This window comes from Polypterus senegalus, chromosome 16 (genome assembly GCF_016835505.1).
Source record: "Polypterus senegalus isolate Bchr_013 chromosome 16, ASM1683550v1, whole genome shotgun sequence".
Lineage (NCBI taxonomy): Eukaryota > Metazoa > Chordata > Cladistia > Polypteriformes > Polypteridae > Polypterus > Polypterus senegalus.
The window spans coordinates 14,375,502-14,398,387 of NC_053169.1; the positions used below are offsets into that span (position 1 = coordinate 14,375,502).

The 22,886-nt window shown below is 41.1% G+C and overlaps 1 protein-coding gene across 1 annotated transcript in view; it reads left to right on the forward strand.

Moving 5' to 3' along the window:
• Positions 1–22,886, forward strand: part of adgrb3 (adhesion G protein-coupled receptor B3) — an 868,080-nt gene that overhangs the window by 316,330 nt on the left and 528,864 nt on the right. The window contains exons 3-4 of the mRNA XM_039737721.1: positions 6,247–6,357; positions 17,934–18,095. Of these exons, the coding sequence (XP_039593655.1) occupies positions 6,247–6,357; positions 17,934–18,095 (273 nt within the window). The remainder of the gene's footprint in view (positions 1–6,246; positions 6,358–17,933; positions 18,096–22,886) is intronic.

The following is a 22,886-nucleotide window of genomic DNA, read 5'->3' on the forward strand; positions in this document are numbered from 1 at the left end:
GTGAGTGGCAAGGCTCACACAACGGCAATAATGGCACTGACATCTGGCGAGAGATCAAAACGAATGCGAAAAGCAAAATACTCCGTGGACGACGTCTTGCCTATTATCTCTGAACTGGACTATAACTGGTCGGGCTCAGATTTTGATACAAGTGATCGAAAACGAATGTGAGGTTCCAGCTTCAGCTGATCGGTCCCCAGCTAGTCGTGGATACTGACATTGTCCGCCAGGGTGGACTGCCACTTAACAATGATAAGAGGTGGAAACCAGATTGGAATGCACTGTGACCGTGTCCCTGCCATGCAAAGACAGCCTGGCAGTAAGCCTGCCACTCATTCTTGCCAAACTGGCAGCCACAGCATGCAGCAACAGACGTTTTATGTTGGTTAGGGTTAGGGTTAAGGTTCGTCCCTCAAAGAGTTAAGCTCTGTAGGCAATTCCCTCATCTTCACGGCTTGTTTTTTTGCTCAGCGGTGGGACCCTCTATAGACAGGGGTGTGCTTACCTCAATGAGAGATTGAGCTGACCACAGGTGGACTCCAAGCATGGCGTAGAACATTGTCGGGCAACCGGTGCGCGTACGGCGTGGAAATTTCTAGGGGCGCCTCGAAAACTTTTATAAAGTACTAGCAGAACACCCGCGCTTCGCAGCGGAGAAGTACTATGTAAAAGAAGGTATGAAAAAGAAAAGGAAAAATTTTAAAAATAACATAACCTGATTGTTAATGTAATTGTTTTGTCATTGATATGAGTGTTGTTGTCATATGTATTCCTAACAAATGAAAAGAAAAAATATATATATATTTATATAGCATATCTCTGCAAAACAAAAAGAAAGAAATAGAGTGTCACATACACGTCTTCTTTCCTCTGCCTATTAAGTAATAAATTAAATCGATTATAAATTATTAACACAAAGTAAATGAAAAAAAAAAATATCGGGAAAGAAACAGAAACCAGAACTTACCCCACAGCATCCATCGCGCTTCTAGCGTTAGAGCCAAAAACGTGGTACACGCAGGTTGTGAGGTGTGACGCTAAATAACGCTTGTGCTACAACAGATTATAGTGTTGTTATACTATAAACTATTTACAGGGATCAACAGTTTTGGGGAAGTTCATAACAAAAAAAAATAAAATTATAGATAACATTTTACACTTAACTGTTGCTGGGGCTGCCAGAATCCATCAAGGAAGAAAAATGAAAAACATTATTTGTACAAAATCTTAATTTATTTAAAACGGATGACTCCCGCTCTTACGTGTAAGTCTGCGTGGATATTATGAACATCTATTCCAAGTTCTATTTAAATTTTAGATAGAAGGAATTTTTATTTAGTCGATAGAAATGTCTTTGGTAGGAATGTAAGTTAAATGTAGGCATCATTGCATAAAGTTTTGACCATCCAGCGCTTACATTATATATTCCGAAATATTCCAAGACCGTCTTTATATACTGAGGTTTTGGGAAGCGCTGATCAATGTAATCGGTGTACCAGGAAATCATGCATTGACACAAGTTCCCCAATGTAACCTTTTTTTAATGCGTTATGGAGCACATGCATCGCAGCTTCTCATCTGTGCGATTGTCAGTGTAACCTTTTGTAAGTAGTGCCTGGAGGATTCAGTGTATATAATATTTATTGGGTGGAGTGGTGGCTCTGAGGCTAGAGATCTGCACTGGCAATCGGAAGGTTGCCGGTTCGAATCCCATAAATGCCAAAAGGGACTTCAGCAAGGCCCTTAACCTGCAATTGCTGAGCGCTTTGAGTAACTGATAAAAAAGCGCTATATAAATGTAATGAATAATTATTATTATTATTATTATGTCACTCGCTCGCTTCTTATTGTTTTGCTTCCTTCTCAATTATATACTGCATGTTTTCTTCAGCGCGTTTTGGAGCTCTTCCTGGTTTTCTACGTAGTGCGTTGACAGTCAGTTCACGTGATTACGTGGGAGGCGTGATGATGTCACAAGAAACTCCGCCCCCCACGGCTTTCCAGCTGAACTCCATTACAGCGTATGCAGAAAAATAGCTTCCAGTTATGACCGTTACGCGTAGAATTTCGAAATGAAACATGCCCAACTTTTGTAAGGAAGCTGTAAGGAATGAGCCTGCCAAATTTCAGCCTTCTACCTACACGGGAAGTTGGAGAATTAGTGATAAGTGAGTGAGTGAGTCAGTGAGGGCTAGTATAGATTTAAAATTGCTAGTGTTTTTGAACTTTTGGTTGATTAAAAAGATAATGTTTAAAAAATTATATTTTATGTTGGAAAAACAGATAACGGTTAATCAGATTGTTGAATAAACGAATGTATTTATTTTGAATGCAAGTTAAAATTTTCGCTGTTCACCATTCGTCATAATATCAACACCAGTGGTGTTAAAAACACATCTCGTGAGACTTAAAAAGTCTCGTTGTTAGAAGATCTCGCTCACTGTACGGATACGGAAATGAAGTCTAAGAAACGCGAGAGACTTCAAATGATCGACAAGGAAACCTGCGTCTGTCTTTCGAAAATTGATCCTCACACCAATCTCATATGTGCTGAAAAACAATCTCAACGTTCACATTAATTAAATTTAAGATTTATCCTTTGATTCCTTTGTTAATAAAATGTCTTTCAAACTTGTAAAATGAACTGTTTTTATTGCCGATTGTCCATAGATTGTGTCGTCACGACTTTATTTATGGGCAGTCCCTCAGGTGTGCCGCGAAAGAAATGTACCACAACTCGAAAAAGGTTCCCTTTCACTGGTGTAGAAACATCTCAAAAATAACCAACAGAATGGGAATCCCCAGATTGGCATGGCAAGGGGTTTGTATACTAGTGTCTATGTGACATTTCAGTTTATTATTTGGAATAAATTTGCCAAAATATCTAACGTCCTCTTTTCACTTTGACCATGATGTGGGGAAATAAATGAATGTAAATGATTTTAGCACCACAACTAGCAACACAACAAAATTGTGTCAAAGTGAAAGGGTCTGAATGCTCTCTGAGCCCACCATATACGAGTGTTCATCTCTCCACGGTTCAAAACTCGTTTGTACAATGACCTTTTCTTTTTTCCCTTCTCCCCAACATACAGGCAATTACTATAATAGCTTATTATTTCCAGCTCATCCAGTCCCTCCTGTGTATTCTAATTGCCGCAGCCCTGAATTTCCTAACGGAGACGTTGGATCGATAAGGATGTCAGACTCTCCCGGCTCCCCTTGTGCAGTTTTTCACAGCTCAGACTTACTTCATTCTTTTTTTTTTACCATCTTCTCTTGTGCTGAAGACACAAATTTATATTCTGACTTGCAATTCTGGTGTAAAGATCACTCATAGAATACCTGAAAATGCAAGTCTGTTTTCCTTTAATGTGTCAGGCGTCAACTGACTTGAAGCTTCCATAAAGATATAGCATGACTGCTGCGGACCCCCCAGACCCCCAGTGCACCAGTCCTCAAGCGCATGAGGTAGTGCTGAAGGCTCACTGTGCATATTGAAGATCTGCGCTAGCTGCTAAGAAACCGACATGACAGTAAAACCAGTGAATGCTTATTGTGGCCTGTAGGGGGCGTTGCTGAGCCCCAAACTCCCAGACACAATTGCACCACAGCAGTCCCATTTCAACAAAAGTGCTTTAAATTTAAACAATACCTTCATACAGGCTTCTTTTGTTCACAATACAGCACAACTCTTTCCCTTCTTTTCCTACACCTCCACACAAACCAGGTGGTCGAGTGGTGGGCTCTCTTTTAACTCCACACCTGGGAGTACTTCCAGTTTAATCAGGGTATCATCACTATCCGAGATCTTCCCCCTGGTGACCCCAAAAGAATCTGACAGGGCAGGGCCAGGGCCATCTTAACAGCATTATAGACCCCCGGGCAAAGCAGTGCACTGGGGTCCCTACCTACAGAGCCACACAGCAAGTCACAACATACATAGATTAGCATTGGGCCCTCGGGTAACTGCTCAGCTGCATTAAGATGGCCCTGGGCTATCTTCCATTCTGACCTGCAGGCATCCATACTGGGCTTTACTAGATGGGATGTATCTGGTGGTCTGGGGGGATGTGCAGTCAACTACTCTGTGTAGACCTTTCACGTTCCTGAGTCCATCCTGGGTGTTGCTCAGTGCTTGTAAGGACACCACTCCTGAAGTCCATCTCTCCACATCCACGTCCTGGCATGAAAAGGGGATATAGCTTTCTCCCTGGCCTTCCGTTATGGAGGCCTCATAGCCAGGTACGAGGGGCAGTTGCCATGGGATGTTGGCTCGTCCGTCACATTGTATACACATATCCATGATTAAGGTAAATCTGGAAACAGACAGGAGGTCACATCCAGAAGATAATGATGCCATATCCACAATGGGCAGAGTCAGGAAACTGTATTCGAAAACAGTCAGATGGTCTTTAGCTGCAATCCAAAAGAGAACAATATAACACACTAGCCATCCCCAATGGCTTCGCCCGCGTATTAGTGAAACAGGACAGTGAGGCCCCCTCCCCTCGGCCCACAGCCTTTGCCTCAGATTAGAGTGAATATATCACTCCTGCAAGCGAACTATGATTCTTATCACGATGAGAGAAGCCACAAAATTAACCGGAATGTTCAAGTAAATTATAGAAAAAAACCCGATCTAAATCCGTTAAGCAGTTCTCTCATTTGCTAGCTAAGTGGAGTTAAGGTTACACCCCGAGACAGACACGTGAGTGAGGAGGGCCCCGCAGCCCGATGAGTCTCTCTCGGATTTGCGCTAATAAATCAGTACCGCAGTGAACTATGATACTTTGCGCAATGAGAAAGTCGCAAAATCAACCGGAATGTTCAAGCAAATTATAGAAAAAACCTGATCTAAATTTGTTAATTCGTTCTCTCGTTCGCTAACTAAGCGGAGGTTAGATACACGCCCCGAGGCTGGCGCATGCGTGAGGAGGGCCCCACAGCCCGATGAGTCTCTCTCGGATTTGCACTAATAAATCGGTACCGCAAGCGAACTGTGATACTTAGCGCAATGACAGAAGTTGCAAAATCAACCGGAATGTTCAAGCAAATTATAGAAAAAAACCCGATCTCAATCCTTTAAGTAGTTCTCTTGTGAAAAGCAGACGGACATACAAATGGATATAAAGAAAACTATAAGAAATTTCGCGTTTGGACCACGAAATTTTTAAAACCGTTTCTTAGCGAGCACCTATGGGCTGAGGGTAACGTACATTCGAAACTTCAATTTCCAAGTAACCCTGGTTCGGGAGATATTGTAATGAGTCAGTGGTATTTGGCTTTTATACATATATAGATTATTATTATTATTATTATTAAAATCACTAAGCAAGACTCGAATACGAATAACAAGTACAAACTTTAAAAGACGAGAAATCACTAAACCAGTGGAGCACAAGGTAGTGGCTGCTATCAAGAGAAGATCTAAAAGCTTGACTGACAGTTCCTCTTTTTTATTTTCCCTCCCCTTCGTCATGTGACTGCCACATAAGAACTGTTGCTATGCAACAGGAATGGATGGGAGGAGCCAGGACCTGAAGGCTGTCACAAGGAAGGAGTAGGAGGGCTGGAGCTCTGGCTTACTGGTGTGGCTGTAATGTTAACATTGATGCTGATAATGTCGCTAAGTGAATGATTCATGGTAATAACTAGTTTAAATAAAATGTGTCGTAAATACATTTTAAGTAATAACTAATTTATTCATTTTAAATCTAATGATGTTTTACCCTATTTCTGACAGGTTATGAAGACTTACAATAACATAAGGTCAAGATCAGAGTTATACAATAACTTAACTCTAATAATTTAGCAATAATTTCATCTCTTTCACTCTGCCTTTTATGGGCCAGTGAAGACAATGTTCATTCTATTATAAAGTTTCTGGTCCGTAGGAAGTCACGCCATGTTGTTCTGTCTTTTTGTGGAGCGTTGGCTGGGGTTTGCTTGGGGCTGTTGGGGGGGATCTTGGGGATTGGGGGTGTGATGCAGATGCCGGGGTGGGGGCTGCATGTGATCGTGCATGTTTTGAATGCTCATTCATCTTTTATGGCGAATGCTCGCAAAGTTCGGATAAACGCGATGGAGTAATTCAATGGGCCAGAAACTAAATAATGCATCTTGTGTTTTAACCTTGTAACTTTTCAAAGACAATGAATAAATTGAACAGAAAAACAAACTAACTGTAAACCCTTGAAACTCATGTCTAAGCCTAGATTTCATAAACCTTTATTCTGTCTTTAGAATTTGGAATGATCGGAGAACACACAATAAAAAGTCAGCGACCACGATCAGTTCATGAGAGAAAGGTCCCTCAGGAGCAAGCCGATGCTGCTAAATTTATGGCACAAACTGGTAATACGCTAGTTATATTTCTTCCTTCTTTTATATTCTCAGATTAATTTTAGTTAAGCCACTGCATGCCTTCTAATCGTATTGCATTATTTAGTGACAGTGCTTTCGCCAGTCTTCAGCCATCTTCTTTTTGTCGTCATTAGCCAAAGTGTGCCAGAGAGAATGAGTGAATGAGAGAGAGCGTGAGAGAAAGAGAGCGCGATCGCCATAGCTGACATGCTTTACAACACATCATACAGTTCTTTTCTTCTAGATAGTATGGCTGCCATTTTGTATCCATATTTGAATAATCTTGTATTTGTTTGAAAAATGTGTTCATGAAGAGTCAAGGGAGACTGAGTTTGTTTTTCAGAAAGCACTGCTGGATTGGCTGTTTAGAACAGGCTGAGTAGCGTGAGGCCGAAAGGGCATAAAATTCAAAAGCTGCAAAGCCACAAAGAAGGGTCTGTGGAAGCTTTTAACGAGAGATCAGACCTAAAACTGGCCTTTATCTATATCTATGTGTCTTATCCTGCCTACTACACTACACTAAATTCAAATCTATCTATCTATCTATCTATCTATCTATCTATCTATCTATCTATCTATCTATCTATCTATCTATCTATCTATCTATCTATCTATCTATCTTATCCTGCCTAGTACACAAAATTAAATTCAAATCTATTTGTCTTATCCTGCCTACTTCACTAAACTAAATTCAAATCTATCTATCTATCTATCTATCTATCTATCTATCTATCTATCTATCTATCTATCTATCTATCTATCTATCTATCTATCATATAGTGCCTTTCAGATCTATCTATCTATCTGCGTGTGTGCATTCTGTATATTGCAGGTTAGAAGCCCTGATTCAGTTCCTGGAAGGCCATAGTGAGTTTTTTTTTTTTTTTTTTTTCCAAACAAGCTTGTAATTACAAACTAATTCTGCTTTTCATTACAAATCTTTTTTTAATAGACATCTTGGTTGTCTATAGTTGACCTCCTGCTTGGTAGCTTTCAAAACAGCCTGCAGGGATGCACTTCATTAAGGAGTCTTCTAAATGTTGCTGCTTTTTACAATTGCAGTAAATTTGGATTCTCCACACAAGAAACAGGTACAAGTGCTACGACAGTCTGACTATTGGCCACTCCAGGTTTGTCTTACACACTCTCCCCTTTATAGAACTAACACAAAACCAAGCTTGTTAAATCCGTTTCAGATCTGAAGCCACATAGATAATTTTTTGCAAAATAACTTAACATATTAATACAGAGTGCCTAGGAATACTTTCCTATTGGTGCTAAAAAAAGGGAAAACACAGAACTGATTAAGCGAGAAGTCCATTTAAGGCAAACTCATAAAGTTAAATGAAGCAGATGTTGAGAGCCCTTTTTTTAAAAAAATCCACTTATTTAGCTTATATACATTGAAATATAGTTAAACTAGGAACTTAGAGGGCACAATCAACCATTAACTAAAAAAATGAGCTGGAGTTGCTGTGACTTTCCAGGTGTTGCATTGGCAGATAGATAGATAGATAGATAGATAGAAAAGGCACTATATACTAGATTAATTGATAGATAGATATATATAAAATACATAGATATATAGATAGATAGATAAATAGATAGATAGATAGATAGATAGATAAGATAGATAGATAGATAGATAGGAACTATTAGACAGATACATAGATAGATAGATAGATAGATAGATAGATAGATAGATAGATAGATAGATAGATAGATAGATAGATAAAAGGCACTATATACTAGATTAATTGATAGATATATATATAAAATACATTATATATTAGATAGATAGATAGATAGATTGTAGAACCGGCTTCATGTCTGACCGTTCATTTCAACAGATCAAGGCCCAGTGCCCACCTGCCCTCCACTGCCAAAGTGAGCTCAGCCTTTCATTCTTCTTTTGATTTAAGGTTATTTCAATTAAAGATTATTTAATGGTAGCGAGTCCTTCATTCCTAAGTTGACTACTCCACAATAAGCACTTGTTGGCTGAACTCTAAACTCCATCGCTAAACGCTGGGCCTTCCAGTTTGCTTTTAAGTCTCACCAGCTGATAATGCGGCAGTGCTTTCCTAATGGCTCGTCTGATTTATGTTTCATTTGTATTTTTCCTTAAAGAGCAGTCCAAATGTATTTTACTAAAAAGTGTCATTTTCCCTTCTGTGTTTTGGGTAAACCTGCATTGCTGCTTTGTAAAAGGAGCGGTGATTCCTCAACTCTCCCAGTAAATTGACTTTGAAGAAAGAGCAGGTTTCAGATGTTTCAGAGCCGTGCATTTCACAGCACATTTCTCTCCTCAGCCACCTGCATTTTATTTCATATTGTATGACTTGTTACCTTTCAGCATATATTGTTCATTTCTTGATGCATTCATTATTATTGATTTTATTTATTAATTGTCCTTTCCAGTTGCACTAATTCTGTAAACTGTTCCTTGTCGTGTGTTCCTGAGTTCTTTAATGAGATTTCTTGCAGCTGACAAACCTACTCAAGCTTTAGTTCTGACTTGCTTAGCTTTTTGTATTCCCACCCATGCTGCTGATTTTCACTGCCGCTCAGCTCTTAGTCGGTTTATACGTCTGACCGCAGTAGTGTAGCGGTGTTGTGGACGGCCAGGCCTTCAGATCCTGACTCTGCCTCCAGTTGCTATGAAGACCCTGCTTCTACTCACTATTGCCCCATTTAATTTCCAGGGGAGCTTTATTCTCCTACCTCCCAAAGACAGGTTCATTTGGCCAGTGTGACTGTGGATGCAAGCCTGAGGATGCCCTGTGTTCAAGTGCCAGCTATTGTGTCCTTATTTTAAAAAATGAGTCTAGAAAATGCATTTATGGATGTCTGGCCTCACAGATTTAGAGCTTTGCAGGTTTCTGTTAATGGCCACCTTCACGCCCACAACTAAAGGTGTTGTCATTTGTGTGGAGTGCAGTGAAATTCTGAGCAACATGCAAAACATCACCACTCTCCGGCTCCATGGATAGAGATATTTTTTTTTACATGGGACTTTTGAGCTAATTGATCAGTAAAATGGACACAGCATTGTCATAAAATGCTGTCATTTTGGAAATAATTGAAAAAAGTTTCTTTCATAAGCCATGAGCTTCACACAATTACAAAAATAATACAAGCGTTATGATCAATAAAGACAGCATGAAAAGATAGGCTCCTCAAGTACTATATATATATATATATATATATATATATATATATATATATATATATATATATATATATATATATATATATATATATATATATATATATATATATATATATATATATATATATATATATATATATATATATATATATATATATATATATATATATATATATATATATATATATATATATATATATATATATATATATATAGTATATAATATAGTATCAGAAGATATCGGGCACTATATAATAGATAGATAGATATGAAAGGCACTATATCATAGATAGATGGATAGATAGATAGATAGATAGACAGACAGACAGACATGAAAGGCATTATATAATGTATAGATAGATAGATATGAAAGGCACTATATAATAGATAGATATGAATAACATTATATAATAGATAGATAGATTTTAATTTAGTTTAGTGTAGTAGGCAGGATAAGATAGATAGATAGATAGATAGATAGATAGATAGATAGATATGAAAGGCACTATATCATATATAGATATGAAAGGCATTATATAATAGATAGATTGACATGAAAGGCACTATATCTTAGATAGATAGATAGATAGATAGATAGATAGACATGAAAGGCATTATATAATGTATAGATAGATAGATAGATAGATATGAAAGGCACTATATCATAGATAGATAGATAGATAGACATGAAAGGCACTATATCATAGATAGATAGATTTTAATTTAGTTTAGTGTAGTAGGCAGGATAAGATAGATAGATAGATAGATAGATATGAAAGGCACTATATCATAGATAGATAGATAGATATATAGATAGATAGATAGATATGAAAGGCACTATATCATAGATAGATGGATAGATAGATAGATAGACAGACAGACAGACATGAAAGGCATTATATAATGTATAGATAGATAGATAGATAGATATGAAAGGCACTATATAATAGATAGATATGAATGGCATTATATAATAGATCTAATAGATTTTAATTTAGTTTAGTGTAGTAGGCAGGATAAGATAGATAGATAGATAGATAGATAGATATAAAAGGTACTATATCATATAGATAGATAGATAGATAGATAGACATGAAAGGCACTATATCATAAGATAGATAGATAGATTGATATGAAAGGCACTATATAATAGATAGATAGACATGAAAGACACTATATCTTAGATAGATAGATAGACAGACATGAAAGGCATTATATCATAGATAGATAGATAGACAGATAGATAGATAGATAGATAGATAGATATGAAAGGCAGTATATAATAGATAGATAGATTTTATTTTTGTTTAGTGTAGTAGGCAGGATAAGATTATCTCAGCTTTGCATATTGGCAGAATAGGCTTAGCCTCCGGGCTTGAATGGGAAGTGACGTCTGTGCTCTTCTGGCAGTTCTTTGTCATGTCTACAGGTGAAAAGAGAGAAGGACTTAGCGAGTGCACCCTCTTTCAGTCAGAAGTAAGCATATCATTCTGAAAAGATTTCTGTAAATACTCCCTACTCACACACACACACACACACACATATATATATATATATATATATATATATTTATATATATATCCATCCATCCATCCATTTTCTAACCCGCTGAATCCGAATACAGGGTCACGGGGGTCTGCTGGAGCCAATCCCAGCCAACACAGGGCACAAAGCAGGAACCAATCCTGGGCAGGGTGCCAACCCACCGCAGGACACACACAAACACACCCACACACCAAGCACACACTAGGGCCAATTTAGAATCGCCAATCCACCTAACCTGCATGTCTTTGGATTGTGGGAGGAAACCGGAGTGCCCGGAGGAAACCCACGCAGACACGGGGAGAACATGCAAACTCCACGCAGGGAGGACCCGGGAAGCGGACCCGGGTCTCCTAACTGCGAGGCAGCAGCGCTACCACTGCGCCACCGTGCCGCCCTTTATATATATATATGGTCATTAAGACCTTAGTCACGTGCACAAACCCCAAAACAATCACATTCCTGGCCACAAATGCCTTTCTTCGGGCCGCCTCCACAGCTCCTCCTGAGCTTCGTCCTTCCTCCTCCCGACTCCAGCCTCGAATGAATGGAGACGGCCCCTTTTATTCACTACCCGGATGAGCACCAGGTGTTCCCGGCATTCCTCCTCTAGCCACGCCCCAGCGTGGCGGAAGTGCGGTTGTCCTCCCGGCAGCTCTCCGGGTAACATCCAAAATCTTCCCCCCAGCACTTCCTGGTGTGGCGGAAGTGCTGAGGTAACAGGTCCCCAAGGCATTGGGGCGCCTCCTGGCGGTGACCACGGGCCCCTACAGGATAGGGCTTCCATGACCTCGACCCGTGGCCCCCAGAGCAACCCGGAAGGCAACCCCCACGGCACAGACCCACATCCAGTCCCTCATGACGTCCCGGCTGGGTCATGGCCCCTGGCATCCCTGACTATATATATATATATATATATACTAGCTTTGCTACCTGTCTAAGATGGGTTGAAATCTAAATAATCAACATAGAGCTCAGCGTTAATGTTTGCTGTGCAATGTGCAATGCTTATGTCTCTGTTATTTGCCATTTGGTAATGGATTTGTAAAAGCACTGCTAATGTTTGTGATGTGCCATCTGTTGGAATGACTAAGGCAATATATGTTTCTCTGTTATATGCAATTTGGTATGGGATTCATAAAAGCAGGACTGTTTGTGATGTGCCATCTGTGGGAATAACAAATGCAATGCATTTGCTTACTACAAATGTTTGAGATGTGCCATCTGTTGGAATGACTTTGGGAATGCATATGTCTCTTTTAAATGCCATTTGATATGGGATTTGCAAAGCGGGGCTGTTTGTGATGCGCCCTCTGTTGGAATGACAAATGCAATGCATTTGATTACTATAAATATTTCTGATAGTCCATCTGTTAGGTTGTCAAATGCACTTTAGTTCTAAAAATGTTTTGTGATGCGTTAGTTTATGCAATGACAGAGACACAGCAACCGGATGGACACACAAACAGAAACACAGACACTTACTCTTTTATTATGGTAGATATTTTGGGCTTTCAACAATAATATTTTAATTGCAAATATTTATGTAATTACATTCAATTAGTCGTGATTAATGCCATATATAATTGAGCTGATTCTGGTTGTTCAGCGATGTCCAGTAGTCTCCTGTGATTGTCAATGCCTCACAACTTCTTAGCTGTTTAAATCGTCGTTACGTCACACGGTCGTCCCAGGTAACATGTAAGAACTGTCAGCACTCGCTCTCTGAATGAAGTCTCTGAGCCGATGATTTTCAGCTCTGCCGTATTTAGAGCTCTGATGCTGCCAGTAGATAAGATTCCAGCTGTACATTCTTGGATTGTAGTCTGGTGTGGATTTTGCGGATCAAACATTCACTTTTAACCGCAGTGTGTTTTGCTCTTAATAGACGGACAAAACACGTTTTACATCTGTGATATTAGAATCGGCCAGCAGTACGTCTGCAGATATCAACATTGTTATCTTCTGAACAGACTGGGAACATTTTAAATCAAAAGCAGGCATCTTAAAGTTTGTCTTTCTCAGCCATCATTAACGAACTAGTAAGGTGAAGTAAGGTGATAGCAAGAAAGCTAAATGTGGAAAGCCAAATGAGGTTAAGGAAAAATAAAAATCAAACTTTAGAACGGCATGCATTAACAATTTAATATTGAAAGCCCTAATATGCAGTGGGTTGAAAAAGTATTCAGCCCCCTCTGGAAAGCCACCGTATTTCCATCTTACATCATTACAACCTATAAAAATCAGAGATGCAGAGTATCACAGTGGACTTTTATTTCTCCGAGTAGATATTTCAAAACGTTTAGATCTTGGTGAACTAAACAAATGCAAATAGACCATCATGTTGTTGAGAAAGTAATGGACCCCTTCACTTGTCACCCAGTCAATAGGTAGACAGATACTTTATTAATCCCAAGGGGAAATTCCCATACTCCAGCAGCAGCATACTGATAAAGAACAATATTAAATTAAAGAGTGATATAACAATGCAGGTATAACAGACATAAAATAATTTTGTATAATGTTAACGTTTACCCCCCGGGTGGAACTGAAGAGTCGCATAGTGTGGGGTCTCCTCATTCTGTCAGTGGAGCAGGATGGTGACAGCAGTCTGTCTGAAGCTGCTCCTCTGTCTGGAGATGATCCTGTTCAGTGGATGCAGTGGATTCTCCATGATTGACAGGAGTCTGTATATTGCGTAAATTTACACCGAGACCTCAGCTTCATTTCATCTCCGCAGTCCCCTTCCCATAACTCCCTGGGCTTCCTTCTCCAACTGCCATAACCTTCTATGGTGCCATTAGATGGGTGGGTGTCAATAACTTTATTTTAAAATGGTCTGTTATCCCGTTCCTTCCTTACTGCTATTACAGCTTCTGCTTTTCTACGTGTTAAACAGAAAACAGTTGGAAGAGAAATTCTAAAAGTGTGTATTTATGTTAACTAAATGTGAATATTGGAGAGCAACAGTAAACTAAATTATACACAACCATGTATGAGTGATATGTAGATAACTCAACCCCTAGGCAGCAGGAAAATGCATTATAGTACAATTAATATCAGGTAATTGTTCTTAAATATTGACATAACCAGAAGGTTTGCATTGATTCCGTCTTTTCAGTTAAGACAATTTAAGTATAAGTATTGCCAAATTAAAAAAATAATAATTATTTACTTGTAAGATAAATTCATTTGTAATAATAAGTCATGTCAGTCAAGGAACTCAAGTAGGTCCCTTAGGATTCTCCCAAATGGCCAAAATGAGACAGCATATCAGCGCTTTAGCGTTTTTTTATCTTGATAAATTATTTATTGATCAGTTACTCCCCATCAGGTGCCATTCCGAATAGAGGATTATTGTTATTGCCTAAGCGCTGCCCGCTGATGGAAAAGAATTCATGCAAATTTATTGTTCAGTTGTCTTTATCAGTAGAGCCGCAACATCATTAGGGTTAACAGTTAGAAAAACCAGGCCTGTGTGGTGGTGTGGTCCTTAAAAAAGTAAAGTTTGCCTCTTCAGCTCTGTAAGCCACAATATTTGGATTCAACAAAAGAAAGTCTTGATACGAATAAGTGCTTTAACATTATTGCGGTGGGCTGGCGCCCTGCCCGGGGTTTGTTTCCTGCCTTGCGCCTTGTGTTGGCTGGGATTGGCTCCAGCAGAACCCCGTGACCCTGTAGTTAGGATACAGTATAGCAGGTTGGATAATGGCTGGCTGGCTGGCTTTAACATTAAAGACCCGAACCCCCAATTAACACAGTGTGCACTCTTTATAGCTTGAAAATCGTCCCCTCTTCTCTTATCCGTGTCATAAATCAGTCCTGAACTGCTCAGTCCATAGCAAACAAGAGTCGGGTCACGTCTGGTGACATTTTGGTGACCCTTAGTCACCAAACATATTATCTGCTTTATTGCTTACAGAGATCATTAATAGCCTGTCCTTAAATTCCAAGATACTTCTATAAAAAATAAACAGGACATGAGAAACATCGAAAGACCGCCTGCGGAAATATCTTATGGGTCTGAAATACTGAATGAGTACCTATAAAGATAAAGATTCGGGAAAATCACTAGTGAGAAACTATTTAACGTACATGAAACCCAGTTCATCACTTATCGTTAATCAGCATCGTACATTTTCCAAGTGATAGGATTTCGAGTTAACAGAGCCGAATGCAAACTCTGGACAGAGACGTCCAGTCGGTTCACATAAATAACACACAAAATGAGCAGATTCACTTCTGCCTGACTGTGTGACCCTGAGCAGGTTTGTTCATCAGTCTTTCAGTGATAACTAATACACTATATACAGTACGTGAATAATTTCATGGCATCCTGATCCTCAGTGCGTTCACATGTGCTTTAATAAACCGGTCATTCGCACAAACCTGCCTTCTAAAATGTCTTATTCTACTTAAACGAAAGCAGACTGTTTGGTCTCTGAGAAACCAGCTTAACACCCGTAGATCTGTCTGTGAGGAACCCGGCCATGTAAACCCTTCACCGAGTGACAGTTAAGCACTGGGGAGTCTGCGCATCTCTCTTGCACTCTACCTGCATCCTTTTCAATAATACTTCAGAAATGGACCAATTTATGTCGGTGAGCTGAATGTACAGTGCGAAGCTCAGCATCACAAGCTCGGGAGCAGCAGGTTAACACATAAAAAATAACAAGCGTTAAGTAGTCCAGAAACCTTTTAAAGTAACAAGTAACCCAACACAATAGCTGCATTGTGCTTATCCTAGCAGCTCTTGATGTTAGGCAAGAAACACACGTAGAGTTATGGCGCTCCTTAGCAGAGCCAATCAGAAAAAAAGTGCGCAGTGTGCAATCCAGTGACATACAAATATTGATAAAGTGTCAGTCTATTTTAGTATAGTAGGCAGGATTAGATAGTGTGGGGTACAGCCCGGGCGCAGACAGGTAGACATGATGGTTTCACCACACACACAATTATTTACAGCTATATATATATATATACAAAAGTGAGCACAACCCAGTGCCGAAGCACCAATCACCCCTCAAGTCCAGGCCTTCACACAATGCCTTTCCTGTCTCTGGTCCTCCTCCGCTCCTCTCCTCCGAGCTCTGTCCTCTTCCACCCGACTCCAGCCATCGAATGGAGGGAAGCGGCCCTTTTTAACCACACCTGGACGAGCTCCAGGTGCTTCCTGATAAGCCTCCGTCGACACTCCCCGTTAGGCGGAATCACCGACTGTGTACCCGGAAGCACTCCGGGTGTCCCCGATTCCTCTTCCCCCCAGCACTTCCGGGTGTAGCAGAAGTGCTGAGTTCCAGGGCTCTCTAGGCATTGGGCGCCCCCTGGCAGCGACCGTGGGTCCCTACAGGATTGAGCTTCCAAGCTCTGTGCCTGTGGTCCCCAAAGCAACCAGGGTGGTCACCCCCACATGGTCTGGGGAAAGTGCAAGCCCCCCTCCAGTCCTCCTGGGCGTCCAGGCTGGGTCACCACCCCAGCCATTTCTGACAATAGACAGATAGATAGATAGATTTTAGTATAATAGGCAAGATTATGGGCGGAGTGGTGGCTCTGAGGCTTAGGATCTGATCTGGCAATCAGAAGGTTGGCGGTTCGAATCCTATAAAATGCCAAAAAGGGACTCTGCTCTATTGGGCCCTTGAGAAGGCCCTTAACCTGCAATTGCTCCGTCCTGGGTATGACGTTAATCTGCATCCATTCCCTCCAACCTGCAGGGAAAAACCAGGGGGTCGGTGGCAGAATTGGCATAAAAAAACCCTCACACTGGTTCCATTCCATCTGAACTAATGTGGTGCTGAGGTGTCACCCGCTGCATGGGTGCACTTGGGTCCTAATTTGGGATCCTGAGTTGGTTTGTCGCATGGTGGGTGCGGCAATGCGCAGTATCAGTGCCTGCTCCTAACCTCCAGCAGGGATAGATAGATTGATAGATAAATAGTGGAATACAACCAGACAGCACTAGATCAAGATTTAGGGTACCATCATGGTGAACCCCATTTAATATGCATGCCAACTGAAGGAAAAAAAATGATCAAGAAATTGGTCTAAAGAGGTTCAAAGTTTGAACCTCTCCTGGTGTGAAAATGCTTCCAGATGTGGTTTCTTGACTAAATACCAACTTCCAGCTCCTTACATTCTTATTTATGGTCTGGGGTGGAAGAGGGAGAGGTTCTGTGAAGTAGGAATAAGTGATGTCTACATTCTTCTTCTGGCCACATGTCCTCTGTTGTGAGAGTTAAAAGAGAAAATGAAACGGTGACAGCGCCACCCCACACTCGGAAAGGGAAATAATATCTTAGATAAATAGGTAAGGAAGACACTATATGATAGATAGATAGATAGATAGATAGATAGATAGATAGATAGATAGATAGATAGATAGATAGATAGATAGATAGATAGATAGATAGATAGATAATAGATAGATAGATAGATAGATAGATAGATAGATAGATGAAAGGCACTATATAATAGATAGATAGATAGATAGATAGATAGATAGATAGATAGATAGATAGATAGATAGATAGATAGATAGATAGATAGATAAAACTTTTTTTGTCTCAAAGGTGACATGAAATCTTGTTATCTTGCTATCAATACACTGATGCTTTTTGCATTATTAACATAAGGGTGTCTCTTTGAATATGTTGAAATTAAGAATGGTTCTAATTATATATACTGTATATAGTTTTTTTATGCATTACAGTTTCTTTTATTCATTATATTTTGTGTTTCTTTCCTCTTGTTTGATCACTTATTTGTGTCTTGTGAATTTCTGTATATTCTTCTGTCACTTGAATTCAAACCTGCCCTGTTCACTTTTAACGGATGTCACTTTTCTTCTGTGCAGGTGACTCTGGAGCTGAAGAGTGGTCCCAGTGGAGTTCATGCTCTGTTACGTGTGGTCAAGGGTCGCAGGTGCGAACCAGAACTTGTGTATCACCTTACGGGACACACTGCAGCGGCCCTTTAAGAGAATCAAGGGTTTGCAATAACACTGCCCTCTGTCCAGGTAGTGTTAGTCGTAGATGGTTGGCTCTTACGTTATTCTGTGTCACTAATGACAGGTTTTTTTTTGTTAACCATTTCATTTCTTATGTTTGTTTCATTATCTGGATTGTGTAAGTCATTGAATCACTGAGGTTAATTAAGGACCAAAAAATGTCGTTTTCAATGTACTGTACAGTGTTGAGCAAGTGACAAGTGACGTGCTGTAATGACTTGCTCGAGTTGTGTTGTTGTAGACCCTGAGGTGTACGTGTGGCTCCTAAGGGCCGTGTCTAACAAGCTTTAGCTGCCTGAAGAGCCCCAGAGCCTGCTGTTCATTTGTGGTGGGTGTGTGTGTTTCTTCCTCAACATCTGCACAACTTATTATGACGCCTTTTCTGTTTTGAAATTGTAGTTTGTCATATGCTATATTTCTCTCTGTTATAATATTTAGCAAAACAGACAAAATTCTCTCTTCAGTGAACAAGCTGATATGAAGCATTTTTGAGAAATGATGTGGAAAACTGATGACCTCCATTGCTTTCTCTGAGCTCACTCAGTTCATAATTGTCATTTTTAACAGTAGGGCAGACCATCGATCAGATACACCATATGACCAAATGTTTGTGGACACCTGACCATCACACCTACATGAGCTTGATGGGCATCACATTCCAATTAATATGGAGGTAGCTTCTGTAGTTCTGGGGTGTGTCTGTGGGAATTTCTGACCTGTCAGCCTGAAGACCATTTGTGAGGTCCTTTTCTGAAGACCTCACTCATAATTAGCATTCCAGTACATCTCAAAGGTGTTCAGGAGGGTTGAGCTCTATATGGCTTGTCTTTGATTTTGTGGGCCTGTTAATAATGAAACGGCTGAATTCAATCAATTGGAAGGGCGTCCACATACTTGGGTTGGGTATTTGGATCTTCAGAGTGGACTGTTTTCATTAAGAACTTCCTCCAATTTGATTCACCAACAAAATGGTAAATTGGCAAGATGGCCAACAGCCATAACACGTGCACTTCAGAAGAGGTCATCCACCTGAAGCTAAGTAAGTTCAGGCCCGGCCAGTACTTGGAATGGGAGACCATCTAGGAGGTCAGGGCTCTCTGGAGACCACTTAAGTTCCTCCATGCTTTCTGGAGCTGGCGTTGTGTATAGAGACAAAGTCAGGCTGGAACTGCAAAGGGGCCTTCCCCAAACTGTTGCCACATAGTTGGAAATGTACAGTCGTGGCCAAAAGTTTTGAGAAGGACCCAAGTGTTGGTTTTCACAAAGTCTGCTGCTTCAGTGTTTTTAGATCTTTCTGTCAGATGTTTCTCTGGTGTACTGAAGTAGAATTGCAAGCATTTCAAGAGTTTCAAAGGCTTTTATTGACAATGACATGAAGTTTATGCAAAGAGTCAATATTTGCAGGGTTGGCCGTTCTTTCTTTTTCAAGACCTCTGCAATTCACCCTGGCATGCTGGCAATCAACATCTGGGTCAAATCCTGACTGATGGCAGCCCATAATCAATGCTTGGAGTTTCTCAGAAATTGTGGGTTTTTGTTTGTCCACCCTTCCCTTGAGGTTTGACCTCAAGTTCTCAATGGGATTAAAGCTCTGGGGAGTTTCCTGGCCACGGACCCCAAATGTCGACGTTTTGTTCCCTGAGCCACTTAGTTCTCACTTTTACCTTATGGCCCGGTGTTCCATCATGCTGGAAAAGACATTGTGGATCACGGAATTGTTCTTGGATGGTGGGGAGAAGTTGCTCTCGGAGGATGTTTATTTATGGCTCAGGATCGGGGCACCACCAGAGCAGAACTGGCTCAGGAATGGCAGCAGGCGAAGGCTTTTGGAGGATGGCCTGGTGGGTGTCAAGAAGGGCAGCAAAAAAGCCAAGAAAAACATCAGGGACAGACTGATATTCTGCAGAAGGTACAGGGATTAGACTGCTGAGGACTGATGGGGGAAAGTCATTGTCTCTGATGAATCCTGTTTCTGGAAAATAGAAAAGGTGAGCGGCGCTACCATCAGTCCTGTGTCAGGCCAACAGTAAAGCATCCCGAGTCCATTCATGTCACGTGGGGTTGCTTCTCAATCGCAAATTGGCCTAAGAACTGTGGAAGACGAATGTTCTCTTCGTTCCCTTGTACTAATTCATGTCTGAGAAGAAAGCTTTACTACACCATGTAAAGGCATGCTTTGTTTTAGCAAACAGAAAAATATTTGTGCAAAGGACTCAAGGTCTAAGCATTCCGCACATGAGTCTGCCTTATCACGTTTTCTCTTAGCTTACATCTGAATGCCATAACAAAAGGACCAAGAAATCAAGTTGCACAAGGGGCGTTGAAGGGGCTCAAGGATTGTGTATAATATATGTGTTGACTGTTACATTTCATAATGATATTAAATCACGCATTCTAGGGGTATAAAAACTTGCCCCACCCAACAGACGGGGTTCAGAAGAGCCCTGACGCTGTCATGTATATCTGATTGTCTGCTTTTCTGAAACTCTTCTCACTGTGACTCTCCAAAATAAAGCTGCTTTATAATTCCACCTGCTGTCTGGTCTGAAGTCTTCGGGCACAGTTTTGGCGCCCAACGTGGGGCAGGAGACGGCTCCTCGTGCAGGATTGTCCAGTGGACCGTGGTGGAGCCGATTCTTTCATCCACAGAACACAGCCATGAATAAAGAACGGGACCAAAACATCCTCTGAGAGCAACTTCTCCCCATCATCCAAGAACAGTTTGGTCACCAACATGATGGAGTTTTGCCATAAGGCAAAAGTGAGAAATAAGTGGCTCAGGGAACAAAACATCGACATTTGGGTTTCGTGGCCAGGAAACTCCCCAGACCTTTAATCCCATTGAGAACTTGTGGTCAATCTTCAAGAGGTGGGTGGACAAACAAAAACCCACACATTCTGACAAACTCCAAGCATTGATTATGCAAGAATGGGCAGCTACCATCAGTCAGGATTTGGCCCAGAAGTTGATTGACAGCATACCAGGGCACAAACTTCATGTCATTGTCAATAAAAGCCTTTGCAACTTCTGAAATGCTTGTAATTCTACTTCAGTATAACAGAGAAACATCTGACAGAAAGATATTAAAACACTGAAGCAGCAAAGTTTGTGAAAATGAATACTTGCATCGCTCCCAAAACTTTTGGCCATGGCTGTACGATGGCCTAAAATGTCTTCATGTGTGGTAGAATTGACAGTCCACTTCACTGGTGCTGAGGGACCCAGTTGAAACCCTGAAAAGCAGCCCACCTCCCCCAAAATGTACAGTAAACACCATGCAGAAGTTGTCATGGCATCTGCCAAGCCCAGACTGGTCCACCAGACTTCCGGATTGTGAAGCTCCAGACAACACTCTTCCCCTACTCCAGTGTCCAATGGCACCTCTCCAGCTGACACCTGGCATTGCCCATCATGACCTTACACTGCTCAGCCATCGCATCGTCTCATATGTTGACTTATGCAGCTTCTCAGCCCATTTCATGGAGCTCCCAATGGAGAGTTCTTGCTCTGATGTTGCTTCCCGAGGTAGTGTGAATCTCTCTTGTGAGCGATACTCCAGAGGATAGGCCATTTGTTGTGCACAATGCACTTCTGCACTTGGCGGTCCCATTCTGTGACTTAGCCTGGTCTGCCCCATCATTGCTGAACTGTTGCTACTCCTCAACACCTCCACGTCACAATAACAGCACTTACAGTCGACCAGGGGAAATCTAGCAGATGCAGAAATCTCACATACGAACGTGTGGCAAAGGTGGCTTCCTGTGACAGTGCCACTTTTAAAGTTACTGAGTTCTTCAGTTGTGACCCTTTCAGCTTGTCAGTGGAGACTGCATGGCTAGTGTTTGGTTTTATGGGCCTGTTAACAATGAAACACCTCAGTTCAATCAACTGTAAGGCCGTCCACATATTTTGGCCTATGGTGTGTATTTGGATCTACTCAATGGACTGTTTTCATTAAGAACTTCCTCCAATTTGATTAACCAACAAAAATGGCAAAGGGATAAGATGGCAAGCAGCCACACCACCTGCACTTCAGAACAGGTCATCTACTTGAAGTTAAGCATGTTTGTGCCCGGCCAGTACTTGGGTGGGAGACCATCCAGGAAAAGCTTGGGTTGCTGCTGTAAGAGGTGTTGGTGTTGGCACTTACCCTGTGTTCTGAATGTGGATCCCAATGCCCCCACTGCAGTGATATAAAAATGGTGCCATCCTTCAGATGAGACGTAAAACCGAGGAACTGACACTCTGTGAGGTCCCTGGGCATCCTTCATAAAGACTAGGATGGATCCCAATGTCCCAGCTAAATTGACTCCCACAGTTTGGTCATTCTGGAGACAGTTAGGTAGGATAATCCTGCATTGAGGGCACCAACTGCCATACCACCTGCACTTCAGTAGATGCCATCCACCTAAAGCTAAGCAGGCTCATGCCCAGCCAGTACTTGGATGGGAGAACAACCAGGAAAAGCTTGGGTTGCTGCTGGAAGAAGTGTTGGTGAAGCCAGCAGGGGACGCTTACCCAGCAGTCTGAATGTGAATCCCAATGCTTCAGTGCAGTGACGGGGACACTGTGTTATAAAAATGGTGCATTCCTTTGGATGAGATGTAGAATCAAGGTGCTGACTCTCTGCATTCATCCTGCATAAAGAGTAGGGTGTATCCCAATGTCCTGGCTACATTGCCCACCACGGCCTGGTCATACTGGCCCCCTTATCATCCCCTGTCTCTGATTAGCTAGCTAGCTATACCTAGTTATCTCTCACCAGTTAACAGCTAATGTGTGGTGAACGTAGTGCCTCA